Source organism: Primulina eburnea, chromosome 16 (genome assembly GCF_022965805.1).
Source record: "Primulina eburnea isolate SZY01 chromosome 16, ASM2296580v1, whole genome shotgun sequence".
Classification (NCBI taxonomy): Eukaryota; Viridiplantae; Streptophyta; class Magnoliopsida; order Lamiales; family Gesneriaceae; genus Primulina; species Primulina eburnea.
In genome coordinates, this window is record NC_133116.1 from 5444903 (window position 1) to 5463243 (window position 18341).

An 18341-nucleotide genomic window follows, 5' to 3' on the forward strand; every position below is an offset into this window, starting at 1 on the left:
ATATATGTTTGTGTGTATATGAAACAATACACACCAACTGGAGGAAGGATACACAACCCATCATTGATATATAAATGTACCGAAAGAACAGGCAGCAAAAAACAGGCTTAGGATGACCATATACAACTCGTTGATAACAAGTTCGCGAACGTGGCCACTTTTATGTTGTCTCTGTTTTCCTACTCATGATTTCTCCACCTTTGTTGATCTTCAAATTATGTACAACATCTTCCTTTGGTTTCGCCCCACGGATACGAACATAAGAGGCAAAGTTGTTCTTATAAGCGGTGCTTCATCTGGAATCCGGGAGGTTTTTTAAATTGTTATTTGATCATTTAAACACATACTGCTCAGGATCAGTATTAGTAGCATATATATTGATGATGGTTTTGTGTAGTTCTTGGCTTACGAATATGCCAAGAGAGAAGCTTTCTTGGTGATTGTTGCGAGGAGGGAAGAACGTCTGGAGAAAAGTTGCAGAAAAAGCCAGAGGGATTGGATCCCCGGATGTTCTTGTAATCTGTGGCGAGGAGGGAAGAACGTCTGGAGAAAGTTGCAGAAAAGCCAGAGGGATTGGATCCCCGGATGTTCTTATAATCTGTGGGGATGTATCTGATTTCAACGACTGCCGAAGATTCATTGACGAAGCCATAAATCATTTTGGACTGTGTAAGATTTCATTCCATTCATAATAAATCATGGAGACATTTGCAAGCCATTTCTTTTTCGCTTTCTTTAATTTGGATAAACCCAAATATATGTTCCAACTAGTTTTAATAATCATGCATGTCTACGAATATTGGCAGTGGATCATCTGGTGAATAATGCTGGGATTGGTAACATATATTAGCACAATTAATTCAGATCCACATGTTGGAGGAAAATATCATAACCAAGAGAATCAACGATGAGAAGGAAAATACCATAATCAATGAAGATAATTATAGAAATACACACCATTCAAGAAACATCAGGATTAGTGGAGATGATATGCCTTAAGCTAAAGCCTTTCTTTATTTACCTCACAACGACTCTCTCTGTAGCAATATAAATGTAAGATGTAATTGGCTGTATAAGCATGTGGTGCTCACGTTAAATAAAAGAAGCAATAAAGCTTTTAACACCTTTGTCAAATTTCTTTATGGTATCAGAGCTACTGTGAGCAACAAACCACCACAATGTCATTCATCTCTCACAATGTAAGCAACTTCATCACTCTCAAACTAAACCAAGACAACTACCCCCTGTGGCGTGAGCAAGCTCTGGCTCTTGCTGAAAGTCAAGACTTAATTGGGCATCTCACCGGCGAAACAGATGAGCCAGCAACTGACCCAACAGATTCATCAACAATTAGAAAAATTGCAGAATGGAGGAAATCGGATCGGCTTCTTCGTGGATGGATTATTGGAACTCTATCTGAAGAAGCTCTTGGTCTTGCTATTGGACAAGATACAGCCAGATCTGTATGGGATGCCTTGAAGGAAGCATATGCACAAGACTCTCAAGAAAGAGAATTCACCCTTCGCCAACAATTGACGTATCTATGCAAAGATGATAACACCACCATTGGAGAACATATTCGCAAATTCAAGAGCATCTGCGACAACTTAGCAGCAATAGGAAATCCAGTCACCGACAAAGTCAAGGTATTTTCTCTTCTCACAAGTTTAGGACCAAAATATGAGTCCTTCACCACAACCATGCTAAAACCACCACGTCCATCATATACTGAGATGGTGTCACTGCTGCAAGGATATGAACAACGTCAAAACTGGTTCACTATCAACACATCAACTCATCAAGTAGCCTTCTACGGACAAAAGCAACTTGGTTCCGTAAACCGCAAATCTCAAAACAATTTCAACTCCAATGGCCGCGGCTTTCAAGCACATAACCAGAATCCCAACCATGGAACCAAAAATTTCAACCAACAACACAACAAACAAGACTCCAAAATCCAAAGGCCTCCTCCTCCTGGACAGCGCCGAATGACACCGACGAAAGAGAAATGTACCGAGATGCAATCTGCCAAATTTGTGGGATCACAGGACACGTTGCAAAAATCTGTTGGCATCTCTCCAGTTACACGCAAACTCAAGATGAAGTCCCAAAAGCATTGTCTGCTCTCACCCTCGACAACACCGTCTTTGATACCGAGTGGACGTCTGATACAGGTGCATCTCATCATATGACAGGTAACGCTCGTATGTTAAAAAATAAACGACCATATTTTGGTAATGACTCAGTGTTGATAGGAGATGGTACGATGCTGGGAATTAAATCTATCGGCAATACTCAAATTAAAAATAATTCTCAAGTTCTACCTTTAAATAATGTTCTACATGTACCAAATCTAAACATGAACTTATTATCCATAAGTCAACTTACAGATGATTATCCTGTGAACTGTGAATTTTCTAATGTGGATTTTTGTGTTAAGGAACGGAAGACAGGTCACAAAGTGATGACGGGACAAAGAAAGGGTGATCTATATGTTATTTCCAGCCCACATGAATTACACTACTCTCATAGATTTAAATCCAGCACTGCTGAAGTGTGGCATCAACGACTAGGACATCCTCAAACATCCACCCTTAAGTTGCTACAACAAAAAAGGTTGATTGATGTGCAAGGATCACATAAACTACAACATCTTTGTGATAGCTGTCAATTAGCCAAGATTAGCAAATTACCTTTTTCTGCTTCAAAAAATTCCAGTTCATCTATTTTTAATAAAATTCACTGTGATTTATGCGGGCCATCACCAGCTTTATCTCTTGGAAAACTTCGTTACTATGCTTGTATTGTTGATGATTTCTCTCGTTACACATGGCTTATTCCTCTTAAAACAAAATCTGAGTTTGTTGATGTATATTTTGCCTTTGAAAAATATGTAGCAAGACAATTTGAGAAAAAAATACACATTTTTCATTCGGATGGTGGTGGTGAATTTGTTAACTCAAGACTTAGCTCACATTTTCAAGCGGAGGGAATTGTTCATCAAATATCCTGCCCACACACTCCGGAACAGTCAGATATGGTCGAAAGGCGCCATAGGATAATCCGTGAACTAGGTATGTCACTGTTGTTTCATTGTGGCGATCCTTTATATTTGTGGGTAGAAGCATTTACTACTGCTGTATTTCTTATAAATCGTCTACCTTCTACTTCTCTAAACTTAGATACACCTTACTTTAAATTGCATAATGTGCATCCAAATTATTCTTTCTTAAGAGTGTTTGGCTCTCGGTGCTTTCCATACACTTGGGACACACGTAAACATAAATTTGATCCAAAAACGGTTCCATGTATCTTTGTAGGCTATAGTGATCGACATAAAGGGTACAAATGATTTCATCCATCTACATAAAAATTCTTCGTTTCACGACATGTAGTCTTTGATGAAGCAAATCTGCCTTTTAAGGACCATAAAATTAATGAAAAAATTGCTCCAAAAGATCAATGGATGAGTGTTTTTGATTCATGGATTATTTTTCCTATTTCTCATAATGATTCTCCTCCCCAACATGCAGAATTCTGTGATCCATCTCTTCCACCACCCGAACTGGACAAGACGACTCAATCACTTGACGCTCCAACCACATCACCACCTGCGGCTACAAGCTCCGTATCAACCTCTGACCACGGAAACCTAGATCTTACATCCAACTCTTCCACAGATCACGAGAGCTTGGGTGATAAATCAAATTCCTTTCATTCACACGAAATGTTGGAGTCTACAGAATTACAAGATGACAGCACTATGGCGTCTGATTCATCTCAACCACAACATCACTCAATGATAACACGATCTCACCTTGGTATCTACAAACCAAATCCTAAATATGCTCTTATGGTAACCAGTCGAGAAATACCTCGAATACCACTTTCTATAAAATCTGCACTCAGTGATGATGGCTGGAAAGCAGCAATGACAGAGGAAATGAATGCTCTTCATCTCAACAATACTTGGCAGCTTGTTCCTAGTGATCCCAGCATGCATATAATTGGATCCAAGTGGGTTTTTAAGACAAAACTAAAACCTGATGGAACCATTGATCGGCTCAAAGCACGCCTTGTCGCCAAGGGCTATCACCAAGTTGATGGCATAGACTACACTGATACATTCTCCCCTGTCATCAAACCTGGTACCATTCGGGTTGTAATCAGTTTCGCACTAGTTCAAAAGTGGGATATTCGGCAGTTAGATGTCAAGAATGCGTTCCTCCATGGCATGCTTACTGAAGTGATCTACATGGAACAACCTCCAGGGATGGTCGATCCTAAATCACCTAACCATGTGTGTAGACTTCAACGAGCCATTTACGGTTTGAAACAAGCACCTCGTGCTTGGTTTGATCGCTTTAGCTCCTTCCTTTTGCAGCATGGGTTCTTTTGTAGTCTAGCTGATCCATCACTCTTTATTTCTCACTCTTCTCATGGAACTTTAATTCTCCTTTTGTATGTTGATGATATGCTTCTCATAGGATCAAATTCCAAACTACTAAATTCATTTATCCAGCTCTTGCATACAGAGTTCGCTATGAAAGACCTTGGTACAATACATCACTTTCTTGGCATAGAGATCACAAATCATTCTGAAGGGTTACACATGTCTCAATCTCATTATGCCCTTACCATTCTTGAGAAGACTCAAATGGTGGATTGTAAGCCCATGAACACGCCACTTGAAGCAAAAACAAAAGGCCTCAAAAATAATACTACTCTTGATGATCCAAGCAGCTACCGTGGAATTGTTGGTGCTTTACAGTACCTCACTCTTACTCGGCCCGATCTTGCGTACAGTGTTAACTTCGTATCTCAATTTATGCATGCTCCAACTCACTCACACCTTAAAATGGTTACTCGAATCCTGCGCTACGTCAAAGGGACTATCAATCTTGGACTTTATTTTACCTCTCACACCACACTTGATCTGTGCGCCTTCTCTGATTCGGATTGGGCAGGCTGCCCAATAACTCGTCGTTCAACAACCGGCTACTGCACATTTCTTGGTCACAATCCCATCTCCTGGTGTGCAAAGAAACAACCCACTATCTCGCGCTCCAACACCGAGGCTGAGTATCGAGCCATGGCACACACTGCTGCAGAAATCACATGGTTAACTTTTATTCTTAAAGACATTGGCGCCCAGCCCTCTCAAACTCCGGTCTTATTCTGCGACAATCTCAGTGCGTTACATATGACTATAAACCCCGTCTTTCATGCTCGAAGCAAACACATCGAGCTCGATTATCATTTCGTGCGCGAAAGAGTAGCTCTCGGCCTTCTAGTTACAAGGCATATATCCAGCTCGCATCAGGTAGCAGATGTCTTCACAAAGCCCATGTCAAAAGCTTCACTGTCTCTTCTTCGTCTCAAACTTCGCCTCCAGCCCCGGAAAAGTTTGCGGCAGGGTATTAGCACAATTAATTCAGATCCACAGTTGGAGGAAAATACCATAACCAAGAGAATCAACGATGAGAAGGAAAATACCATAATCAATGAAGATAATTATAGAAATACACACCATTCACGAAACAGCAGGATTAGTGGAGATGATATGCCTTAGCTAAAGCCTTTCTTTATTTACCTCACAAAGACTCTCTCTGTAGCAATATAAATGTAAGATGCAATTGGTTGTATAAGCATGTGGTGCTCACGTTAAATAAAAGAAGCAATAAAGCTTTTAACACCTTTGTCAAATTTCTTTAACATATTCATGGTGAACGAGGGAATCGAGATCAACAAGTTTGCTCCTGTCATGGTAAATTGAAACTACGATATGATTCTTTTTAAAAAAGTTGTGATTCTTGTCATATAGTTTTTTGTCGAAAAAATTGAACAGGACATCAACTTCTGGGGATCAATCTATCCTACTCACTTTGCGATTCCCCACCTCAAGAAAACCGAAGGAACCATGATTGTCAATGCATCAAATGCTGGATGTTTCAATATGCCCAGATCAGGTTTCTACAACCTAAGGATAATATATGTATATATGTATATATCATGCTTAAATTTGAAATGATTTTTAATATTTGTGTTTGGCTTGAATTTTTATGTGTGTATTTGCCAGACACAGATTGTGTTAAAGTGTGATAAAAAAAAGTGCGAAAATCTAACACCTATAAGCGTTGTGAGTCCGATTCGGCCGTGAGTTACATCCTCATCAGATATTGATGCAACTTAACCAATGTAATTAAAATTAAAGAACAAGGAAAAAGAAATCTTCGAAAGCTGAAGGAACCATACAAAATGGTGGAAAATATAACTATAAAGGTAGAACTAAAAACTATTAATTTGTAAATTGAAATTAAAATTGCATAGATTTGCTTTGATTGCGCTTTGATGATAAGTTGATGTCTCTGTTTTTCTGCATTGTTTTCTTCCTTTTAAACCTTGATTTCCTGCGGTAGGTTTATCGGGTTGATGAGATCCTCGGGTAGATGAGATCCTAACTGTGTGGGCACTACTACCCTTACTTCATTTCAACGGGTAAGATCTTGCCAAACATACAATTTAAAAAAAAAAAAAGGGTCCTATATATACATTGGCAAATCTTGGTCATCCATTCTATCATGGGGACAACGCCCACATAGATGAGATGAAATAAACGGGTTTATCGAATCACTTCCTCAATTGTCTGGCTTCACTATCCCACCGCCAGCAACATTAACAACCCCACTAACAACATGGATTGACATTTTTCTCACTTCTTTGCGACTGCTTTAACTGTCTTGTTCTCTTTTTTTTCCACATGGTTCCTCGAGCTGGTTCCTCGACTGCCCAACTCCACCATCCCACTACATGCAATGTGGGTCTTGGAAGTTTTTGATCAATTCTCTGCAGTCCCTTTTTTTTTAGCTTTAATTTACCGAGACCCGTCATTAAAATGTTTAATGGATTAAATGATGAATTAATTAGTCAACTTAATTTATAGGCTAAACAATTTGTTTCCTAAATGAATTTGGATATTGCAGGCAAGTAAATCAGCGGTCACAAGCTTCTACGAGTCGTTAAGAGCAGAATTGGGACCAGAAATAAACATAACAATAGTGACGCTGGGATATGTGGAATCGGAAATGACTCTCGGGAAGCAGATGAGTAAAGAATGTGAAATGAAGCATAACCAAGAAATCAAAGATGTAAGCATTAAGAGTACGATACAATTGTAGTTTTTTTTAATCAATAAATAAAATATATTAGCCAGCCAAACAAATACATATGTCGAGTTGCTTTTGTTCTATCAAGCGAAAATGCAAATTGTGTATCATCAAAAGGTTTTCCGAACTGGAAACGGTGGAAAACCGCAATCATTATCATTCGATGCGTACTTAATAAACATCACGCAATAACTTACAAATAACACCCTATTAGCTCAAACACGGAGCTATTATAGAAGACTATACTTGCTTAATTTTCAACTTTTCAACGTAGGAACAGTCTCACTTTCTTTCATTCACTTCTCACCACTTATCCAATGATATCCTCCATCAATCAATACCCCATTTCTCGGCTCCTCTCATGGAACCCAATACCTCAAACAATCGGCAGCAGAAACCTTAAGGGGGGTGTATTCAACTTGGGAAATTTATTGACTTTTAATTACTTTTGTAGATTTTAAAAATCTAGAGGTATTCAATCAACACTTTTGCATATTCTATAGATATCTTGTGGTATTCAAAATAGACTTTTATGGAGTTTTAAAAAGTCAAGTGGTATTCAACATTGACTTTTATAAACTCTATAAAATTCTATAGGTATTCAAATTTTCCATGGACTTTTAATAACTCCATGGAATTCATTGACATACAAACATTAAAGCCTAAGGTACAACTACAAGTTGTAAAAAATTGTATTTGGTTCACCCAAATATTTGAATGGATTTTTAAAATTTCTAACTCATACACAAGCTATTTATTTTTCCCTGTCTCTTCACATCACATCCCTTCCTATCTTCTCTCCTCTCATCTATTTCTATCATTCTCTCAAATTTTCGAAGTCTATCTCTATATATTTTTTCATCTTTCCTTTTCAAATTTTTCATTTTTTGGCTGATTGTTCATTTAATAATTTTTTTTATTTTAATATCACGAGAAATATTGAATTATAGAATTGATTTTGTGATTTTTAATTTATGATTTATACAAATTAATGTAATATTCAATAATAATAAAAGATGATAAAAAAAATGTTGCTTAATTCTTAATAATTAAGTAGTCTGGTAACAACCATGATTTTTTAAATTCATTTTAGTATTTTCAATTAATATGTAAGCTATAATATTTTTATACAAAATTATATTCACACAATAATAAATAATATTATTTTCACATGTATATTATCAATTTAAAAAGAAGGTTATATGTTAATCAATTGATGTATTTTAAAAAATTTACAAACATGCATATAAACCCACATATATACACATGTAAGGATTAAACGATTTAACTTTTAAATAAGTAAATTTATTTATTAATATAAATACTGAAAATAATTTTAAACTGAATATGTTATATATGTCAATTAATTATTAGTTCAAAGAAATCAATAAAAAAATCACATGTTATAGTTAAGTATAAAATTTATAAAATTTTATAAAAAAAGAAATCCACAAAAGTCTATAAAAATCTTGCAAAAAAGTCTACATAAATCCACATAAATCTTTTTATAAATCTGTGAGATTCTATAAAAGTCAATAAAAATTTATCAAATCCATAAAAGTCTATCATTTAAAAAAGTAATTAAAAGTCATCAAAACTTTAAATTGAATACACCCCACTAAGATTTGCGTCCCAGATCACCACGAAAAATGGCACCACACAAGCAGAAAATGACGATATAAAGAAGCAATTAATCCCCCAGAAGGGCCCAAACGGTAAGTTCGATGCTGGGTGTGGGGGCAGTGCCCACATCCAGGATCAATGGCTGGGATTCAATCTCATGGGGAAAAAAATTTTTTAAAAGAAAAAAAAATTGGACCAGAAAAAATTCTAGCCTGTACCCCTGCTGGCAGTGGGTAGGAAGGAATAATCCGGCCTGTCTTTGCCTGCAGGGGTAGGGTAGGAAGGAATAATCCGGCCCAAACAAAGACAGGCACAAGAAAGTCGAAGGCAGAGGCAGAAGAATAAGAATTCCCGCCCTTTGCGCAGTTAGATTTTTCCAATTAACGTGAGAACTAGGCAACAAAACTGACGGTGAAACAATCCAGTGGCTTTTACAGCATGCCGAGCCGTCGGTAAATGCTACAACAGGTACCGGAACTATTCCAGCTTCTTCTGTGACAGGTTCAGGGGCCTCTGTATCAGAACAGGGGATCTCTGTTTCAACTGGTTTGTGTTCAAGTTTGAGTGATAGTGTGCCGGAATCGGGATTCCCGATTAATTTTTTCAATGGTTAGAGGATTATCTCACGGGGAAAACAGCGGTGTTTTGGCCTACTTATAGTGATGTTGGATCTAGGTTGTTGCAGAATTATGCATTTTCGATCTTGAATCCTGGAAGTGAGACATGGAAAAGATGGAACAAAGTTGGGTTGCAAGGGATTGGATTCCCAGGTTCAGTCAGTTTATCGTATTCCAGGACCAGAGCTTGCTCTTTCTGAGGAAGGACTGGATCGTCACACATTCAATCAGTTTTATCGGCAGATTGAGGGACATCCAGGGGATTTAGAGGGTCGAGCAACAGCAAGGAACAAGATTATAGCAAGGGAAATTCTCAAGAATCAAGAAATAGTTCCAATTCGAGGGAATTTTTTAAAAAAAAATTGGATGCAGAATCCGAGGAATTTTTCCACTCAATCATGAAAATATACATATAGAAAGTTTATTGTGTATCAAGATATATCTATGAATATATATGTTATAACAAGTGGCCCATATGTTCTCGGAGATTACCTAAGCCTTCATTACGTAGATTTGTTTGTACTCGATTCGCAAAATTCAGTACTACTTACCTTCGACTTCATCTATACATAGAATTACGTCGTGTCATTATGTAATCATTTTAGAAATATTCACTCGAAATTATTTCAAAAAAAACTATCATTCCGAAATAACATCACACAATATAGTAAGTTCGCCACTCAATATTTGATTATGAGATTATGGGCAACAGATTCAAATTCTTGCATTATTATGATAGAGTTTCAGAATAAATTCACCAACTTACTCTTACAATACAAGAAAGATCATCGTAACAATAACAGCAACTTAACATCCAAGTTACACATTTAGCCAGGGGTACATCTTGAAAATTTGTGTCATGAAGTACAGTGTTGTGTCTTCCCAAACCAAAAAAGATACCGAAACGAGTGATTAGACAGCCTCGACAGGTCCTCTATATATCAGGAACCTGACCTCAAAGGTTAAAATGGTAAAAAATGATAACTTGCTGATAGGATATGTAATACTTTTTATGATTTTCAAGCCACGGGAAGTTCTCCACAATCGCTTATAATGACCCTCTTTTTAGGCCGATCACCTCTGTCGGTTTCCTGTGACTCAATCATCTTCACAATATCCATTCCCTCCAAAACTTGTCCAAACACAACATGCCTTTGATCCAGCCAAGGTGTCTGTGTTCCAACCAACATAAAAAATTTAAAAGATATGCATAAACTCGTAGTTCCAAGAAAAACAACACTTTTTCTACCAAATAATTTTAATTTCCACGTCAATCTTCTTTCTGTGACCAGGGAGTTGATGCAGGTACGAACTTGTGGTTTTACAACACGCTTAGCTCAAGAACAGTTACTTTGTTTTTCAAGAGGCAAAGCAAAACCACAGACGTAATTATGAAGAAAGAAGTTCCAAATTTTGTTTTTCATGTGTCGAACCTTTAACTCTGATACGATCCAAATTTTTAACACGTGAGCACTTCTACGAGTGAGTCTTTGTTCCAGAAATTTGGAAGAAAGAGAGGCAAAGAAAAACTAGAGACCTAATTACGAAGAAAGAAGTTCCAATTTTTCTTCTCCGTGGATCAATCCCCAACTCTGACACAATCCGGATTTGTAACGCATGAATATTCTACAAGTGAGTGTTTACTCCAGATATTTGGAAGAAAGAGAGATGAGAGAAATTTAAGAACTGATAAGATATTTGGGGAGAATGATAGCAGAGAAGAGAGAGAGATGAGAGAAATTTAAGAACTGATAAGATATTTGGGGAGAATGATAGCAGAGAAGAGAAGAGCCAGAGGAGAGGATAATGAACATTCATATTTCTCTTCGTCGACATGGATTGCAAAAATGATGAACTAGAATTCAAATGACTCGACATGTAACAAAAAATGATGATTGCTTTCAATGACACTGATGATGTAACCAGTAAGTGGATAATTTCACCCCTCAAGTTGAGAACACAGTTTGAGGTCAAACCGGTGTTTTGGGATGCGCACATAACCTTGGGGATACTAATAATCTTGGATGTTCAGGTTAGCTCTATTAAAAAGGAGTGGCCAAAGTTAATTAGTGAAGTTGGGTCTAAAAAAATTTGATTAATAAGAAAAGGTTAGCGCCAAAACTTTAACTGCATTTAAGGCTTTTGCGCCATACTTTAATTGTATGCTCTGCACAAGGTTTTATCATGGTGCTACATACCTTGACAGTGCAAATGAAGAATTGGCTTCCATTGGTATTGGGACCAGCATTTGCCATGCTAACAATTCCAGGTCCAGTGTGAACCACTGCAAATATTATGGTATTTTTCTTGTATTTTAGCCACGGTAATGATAACTGCTCCAGACAAGAGAATAATAAAAGGAAAAGGACAAACCCACATTTGAAGTTTTCGTCTTTAAATGTGCGACCATATATGCTTTTGCCACCAGTACCCTGAAAACATAGATACACATATATTGATGGAATCAGTACAAATACTTTAAAATTTTCTAAAAGAACAAAAGAAAAAGCTGTGCCTGGCGAAAAACATCAAACTTAAGTCTACTACTGGTCCAAGTAACGGGAAAAAAAGCAGATCAGAAAGTGCTGGACTGTTCGCACGTGCATTTACATTAATATTAGGGAAGAGTTTAATGTCCAGAAATTAACGTCAATTTGAAGGTGTCCATTGAGCTTTATAAAATGAATCGATATACTAGCTCAATGATGCACAAGCAGCCAAAAACAATTAAATAACTTTGAGCAAGAAACTAGAAGCAAACAAGAAGAATTTTTTTGTGCAGACCAATAAACAAAAAGATTTTCAAATTCATATAATCTGGAATTACAGTTCTATCAAAATTGAAGTCAAAAGAAGCGCATAACGACACTAGCATTCATAAATATTCTTATAAAGTTTTTGCAACAAACATGTATAAATTTCCTCATATTCCTCGAGCAAATCTTAGACAGCACATCAAGTATTTTCCGTGATTAGCATATTTGGATTTTGAATTTTTAAGCAAGGATCTGAGCGCTGATAGCAGACGATATGCATAACAGGACCTTACCAAGAAATATCAATCTTAAACTAGTATTGCAAAGAGCAGTAGCTTACATTTCCTTTGTCGAAATCACCTCCTTGAATCATGAAATCCTTGATAACACGGTGGAAAGTTGAGTCTTTGAACCCAAATCCTTTCTCCCCTGTTTCAAATAATGTTTACAAAAATTTGTAAAATGTCCATCACTAATGTAAGCACAAGCAGAATAAGTATAAGCACCTGTGCACAGAGCACGGAAATTTTCAGCGGTTTGAGGAACATCATCACCGTACAAACCAATCACAATTTTTCCAACAAACTTCCCCACTGGGTTCCCAATGCTTATATCAAAATATACCTTGCTGGTCACCTTTGACTGCAATGCAGTTTCCTGTGCAAAGAGCAAATCAGTAAATCGTAAATTGAAGTGCATGGAAAATTTAGTTTGGCCGAGAAGAGAAGGTGAAAGAAATTATTTTAAACATTTAAGGTTCCATTGTTGCTCAATTAGTTTACATAGATGATTAAACAGCACATTATGTATGCATTACCAACCCCCAACGCTATTTCATTCGGATAGAAATATTCATTCAAACAACCAAAAAGGAAGAAGGTTACTTCTACGCAAAAATAAAAATAAGTTCATTCGGTCACCTATACCGATGTTCACTTCTTAAAAACAGATGGGTAAAAAATTTATTACTGATCATTCAAATAGTTTCACCGCTACAACTGAAATGACAAGTTGCTAACTTATGAACTGAGGTCAAACCAATATCTTCTCAGAAACAAGTAAAATTCTAAACTAATGTAGCAATCACAATTAAACACCAGCAGAATACTTTTTGCATTCTGTTTTAAATTCATATTCCAAAGAGAGTTTAAATAAGAAGTTAAACTACTACTTGAGTTGAATTCATTATCAATGTATTCATTTGCTAAGTTGTTTCACAAGTAAAAAAGCATAAACAAATGTTAAACATAAGTAAACAGATGCATTAACTGGTACCCTTGAATGGCATACGTGCAGATACAAGTTTTCAAAAGGTAATTCATACTGGCAAAAGTCACTTTTTTACACCAACAAAAAGTTCATCCAAAGAGACATAATCCAGGGATAAACCGATTAATCAACCAATATCTGAAGGAACAATTAAGGAGCCAACAGTAATACGCATACACATCATTGAAGACAGCAAAAGACATACCTCAGCCATAGCCCGAACCGATAACGGAGTAAATACAGCTCTCTGGACCGGGCGGTTTTGAAACGACGAAGAGAGGCTCAAAGAACCGGAGAAAGTGCTTGAAGATGAAAACGATGGCAATGCAGCTGAATTCCGAACCACTGCTCTTGGCGATGAGATACTTCTCGGGGCTGAAACCGAGCTAATTGCAGACTGAAATTAAATCCAAAAAATCAAAAGCAAAAATTGAATACGAAGCAGATAATTAATAATAAAATTGGAGAAAATTAAGTTTCAGAATAGTAAACTTACCAGAGATGAGCAATAAGCCGCCATTGTTGGGGGGAGGAGGAGGAGGAGGGTTTGTAGACAGTGGTAGTATTTTAGGGAAAGGAGGAAACGTGATGAGTGACGGAGATGACGAGAAATAATAGATAGGAGTTCCACAAAGCATACGTGAGAGTAAGAGGGACTTGCGAATTTTTATATCCGACTTTATTGATATTCATGATAAAAGAAAATAGAGTGAGTAGATATCTGAGACGGGTCAATCTTATCATATTCACAATAAAAAGTAATACTCTTAGCATTAAAAGTAATACTTTTTCATGGATAACCCAAATAAGAGATCTGTCTCATAAATATGGTCCGTGAGACCGTCTCACACAAGTGTTTATCAAAAAATAATACTGTTAATATAAAAAATAATATTTTTACAGTAGATGACCCAAATAAAATATCTGTCTCACATAATACGATCTGTGAGCTCGTTCATATACGTTTTTACCCATTAGTAAATATCTCTTTACATTTTAATGTGCGATTATTAAAAAAAATAGCATTACTTCTGTATTACTATAAATTTAATCAAAATTTTAACTACAAAAAATTTGGTTTGATCTTTGAAATTTTCAAGAAACAACGTACTTAGCATTAGTTTCTTTGTTCTTTACAAAATATAAATTTATTCAACAAGACGGTATTTGACCGATTTTATATGAATTGTCAAAAAAAGTTGTTTGACAACTTATAATTTGTTTTTAAAAAAATTGAGTATCCGCAACTTATTTTTTAAGATTTTATTCGAATATCTTTTAAAAACCAAATTTTATTTTATAATATATCAAACATATATTCGTATAAAATTAAATAAATCGATTAATATCCAATAAAAATAATTATTAAATAAATTTATTATTATTAATATTTGATTTACTAATTCTATAAATATTAACATCAATACTATTACAGCTGTTATTAATAACAATTATATTATAATTAATAATAATTAAAATGTAGAGAAACTCTAGTACAAATTGCAAGACAAATTCTCAGACAATTCCCTACTAGCATTTCTCGAACAAAATCTACTGCAACCACTCAACTTCTGCTAGTTAATTATAATATGTGTCAACATTTGTATGTTACTATCGACTATAATTTTTGTTAAAACTGTCAAACACTATATTATATTCAATCTTGTTATTGGATGAGCCAAAAAATTTAATGCTCATCTCGTGTATGGTTCAAATATGCAAGTAATTGGATTCAAGAGAGTCTCTCATTATTTTTAAACCGTGATAAAATATTTATTTTATAGAACGGAATTTTTGTTTTTTTGATAATTAAACGTTTTTGGATTTTGATAACACTCTTTTGAAAATCAAGGTTGGCGTGTCCAAGCATAAAACCAAATCAAATTTGTGGGATTTAGACATGTGTGTTTAAACTTGGAGTAGATTAAGTCAATTGTAGCACGAGACTATTTATTTGAAAAGTGAATTATTTGGTTGACCTTAAGAGGTAATCGAATGTTTTTTCTAATCGAGGTGTGACTTTATGTTTGGCTCTTAGTAAGGTTGAATAATTTAATTGAAAAGTGACATTCCTTCGGTTGTTCTAGTTAAGAGGTGACGAAGTTTGATTCTAATCATGAATTTTGGTGACGCATTAAATGATGTGGGTGGCCACCACACGTTCCAAGATAAGCTGGAAGTGGAATCTAATAAAATGAATAGAATATAATTAAAAAAAATTGTGGGAGAAGTTTGTTAGAAAACATTGTCATAGAATCTTTCGTTTCACGCGGGTCAAACCCATTCTACCAATATTTCAATTAAGTCTTTCTAGAACTTTTGACTTTCCACTAAAGAAAGAATGAAGCAAACCCGAATACAGAATCGAGGCGGCTGTTCGCTTCGGAGGTGAAACTGCAAATACAAGGGTTTTCCCCTAAGTAGGGGCATAGTTTAGCGCTGCTGGTGAGGTTTTTATTCCAACTAGCGAGGAAAGGCCTCGTTTTGGTCCTGTAGAATGAATGTGAAAAGCAGAATCCTCATAATTTTATCGATATATTTAAAACTTTTCAATAAAGAGTCTTGAAAATTATATGTATGTGTGGCTTTTTTCTATTTTTAGTATCCAGTTTGTGCCAACGAGTTCAAATCATGTGGTGTGTTGGCCCAAAAGGAAATACATATGCTTCTCAAGACAGACATTGAATTTAATGATTTTTTTTTTTAAAAGATGATCCAATTGTCGATTTTTTTATATAATGGATGAAGAATTAATTAGCTCACATAATGTGCTTTGGATAATTTCAATTTTAACTAAATGATATGTATATATAAAGTGAGTTCCAAATGATATTTAACTTTATGAATTGTCATATGAAGTCTGGTATTCTGAAAGGTCAAATAATCTTTACTGATATTTGGTTTTTCTGAAAAGTCAAATAATATTTTCTGAAACATTAAATAACGTTTGTTTTTCTGAAATGTCAAATAATTTTTAAATTCTAAAAGGTCAGCCTTTTTCATTATATATATATCCTCCTCAATTTCAAACGAATAATTTGAAAGAACTTTAAGAACTTTCTCTTTGAACTTTATTATTTTATCTTTGAACTATAACAAATTTGTATCATCCTAAATTGTTGCAGTATCACTATTGTATCATGGGAATCAATCCTCTACAGTAAATCTCGAAACACTGTAGGAGAGATGAATATGTTTTAAAGAAATTCTAACATATTGCAGGCCTCAAATTTGATTTCGTTTTCTTTTAAATTTATCTCTGGAAGATCGGTATACATTGGTTCAATTATTATATGAAGTCCAATTTATTTTATTGGTTAAATTATTGTAACACGGTCATCAATATTCAAATATCATCTTTTTAATCTGAAAACACTTTGATATCATCATGATTTGTGTTCGATATGAATTATGTGATCGAATGGTAATGAGTCATGCCTGCTGGCGATCAGACATGATGAAAACGACAATATTGATTCAAGAGGTTGCGAAAGATGTTAGTTATCAAGAACCTGTCAAGTTTAACTGAGATCTCCCAACTTGTTGAAGCGGAAAATCTTATTGCTAGTAATGCATGACACCATTCAGATTTCTTGTGTTGAAATTATGTAATGAATGCTGTGGCTGATTCACTATATAAATTGTACAGTAAAAAGAAAACGGCTTGAGATTTGTGGAATCTCTAGATCAGAAATATGAAACCGAAGATGTTGGCCAAAAAAATATCGTTGCCCAATTCTTGGACTATAAAATGCTTGACTCCAAAATAGCGATCATTCAGGTTCAAGAACTCCAAGTGATATTGCATGATATTCATGTGGAAGGCGTGATGTTGATTGAAACTTTTCAAATGACAACCATCATTGAAAAACTGTCTCCGACAATTGGAATGATTTCAATAATCATCTGGAACATAAACGAAAAGAGATAAATGTGGAAGAATTGGATGTTATGCTTCGTATTGAAGAAAACAACAAGGTATCTGAGATGATGTTTTTCAATCATTCTGTGGTTAAATCCAAAATCGTCGAGCATGGACACTGCTTGAAAGTCAAGGAATTGACTGGGTCATATGGAATCAGTTTCAAGTTGGGACCCAAGAAAAATGCATTCAAGAAAAAATTTCCAGGGAAATGCTTCAATTGTTGTAGTCCGGGTCACAGCGCTTCTGAATGCAAGAAACTAACTAAAAATAGAGATAAATATGATTGAGGCCATGCCTCAAGAAATTTCTAATATGAATCCATGTGATGTTATTTCTGAAAAAACTTGGTGGGTTCAAACCCACTGGAGTGATCTTGATATTGGTGGCACTCACAACGTGTCTCTGATAAGGTTTGCGAATCTTGAAAAATTCGAGAATGATGAAGAGATATACATGGGAAGGTCAAGAAAAATTGATTTGGAAAATGAATTCTGAGAAGAAAAACTGACTCTCGGCAATGTGTTGTCTGTTCTAGAAATTCGGAAAATTTGATGTCTTGTTCGATTTTGAATAAGCACGACTTTCGTATTGTTTTCGAGTGAGACAAAGTTGTTTTGTCAAAATGTTGAATGTTTGTTGGAAAGAGTTATGTTAGTTATGGCTTGTTTAAGCCAAAAATAAATAAAGTGGAAAAATCCTTTGGCCTGGATTTTGTATCAGATTATGATATCACCAATGTATCACGTGAAACAATCGTCTATAGTGAAAATAGAGCACCGTAAAAGAGGATGAATATGTTTTAAGTAAATTGTAACATATTTCAAGCCTTAGTTTGATTTCATTTTCTTTTAACTTTATCTATAGAATCAATATGCATTGGTTCAAACATTATATGAAGTCTAATTTATTTTATTTTTAATCGTATTGTAATTTATAATTGTAGCATCAATTCATCCATAATCAATATTTCGAAATTATTTTCATT

At 35.3% G+C, this 18341-nt stretch overlaps 2 protein-coding genes and 1 pseudogene across 2 annotated transcripts; 2 read left to right on the forward strand and 1 right to left on the reverse strand.

The window, feature by feature from the left end:
• Positions 1-130: 130 nt before the first annotated feature.
• LOC140817340 (11-beta-hydroxysteroid dehydrogenase-like) lies at positions 131-7178 on the forward strand. Its single transcript, XM_073176990.1, has 7 exons — positions 131-310; positions 398-485; positions 565-669; positions 807-837; positions 5713-5767; positions 5849-6028; positions 6984-7178. The coding sequence occupies exons 1-7, from the start codon at positions 218-220 to the stop codon at positions 7176-7178; spliced, it is 747 nt and encodes a 248-aa protein (XP_073033091.1). The 5' UTR covers positions 131-217.
• Positions 7179-7259: 81 nt separating this feature from the next.
• LOC140817341 (transcription factor TCP20-like) lies at positions 7260-9913 on the forward strand (annotated as a pseudogene).
• Positions 9914-10180: 267 nt separating this feature from the next.
• LOC140816809 (photosynthetic NDH subunit of lumenal location 5, chloroplastic) lies at positions 10181-14071 on the reverse strand. The gene is made up of 7 exons (XM_073176268.1): positions 13928-14071; positions 13637-13828; positions 12669-12819; positions 12503-12591; positions 11784-11838; positions 11605-11690; positions 10181-10578 (listed from the first exon to the last, which is right to left on the reverse strand). The coding sequence occupies exons 1-7, from the start codon at positions 13949-13951 to the stop codon at positions 10426-10428; spliced, it is 750 nt and encodes a 249-aa protein (XP_073032369.1). The 5' UTR covers positions 13952-14071; the 3' UTR covers positions 10181-10425.
• Between the last annotated feature and the right edge of the window lie 4270 nt (positions 14072-18341).

Excerpts from the sequence above, each read along its gene's own strand:
- LOC140817340 (XM_073176990.1), top strand. The coding sequence starts at position 218 with ATGTACAACATCTTCCTTTGGTTTCGCCCCACGGATACGAACATAAGA. Across the intron at positions 311-397 it reads CTTCATCTGGAATCCGGGAG|TTCTTGGCTTACGAATATGC; the intron begins GTTTTTTAAATT and ends GGTTTTGTGTAG. Across the intron at positions 6,029-6,983 it reads TATCATGCTTAAATTTGAAA|GCAAGTAAATCAGCGGTCAC; the intron begins TGATTTTTAATA and ends TGGATATTGCAG.
- LOC140816809 (XM_073176268.1), bottom strand. The coding sequence starts at position 13,951 with ATGGCGGCTTATTGCTCATCTCTG. Across the intron at positions 12,820-13,636 it reads CGGTTCGGGCTATGGCTGAG|GAAACTGCATTGCAGTCAAA; the intron begins GTATGTCTTTTG and ends CTCTTTGCACAG. Across the intron at positions 12,592-12,668 it reads TTTCCGTGCTCTGTGCACAG|GGGAGAAAGGATTTGGGTTC; the intron begins GTGCTTATACTT and ends TATTTGAAACAG.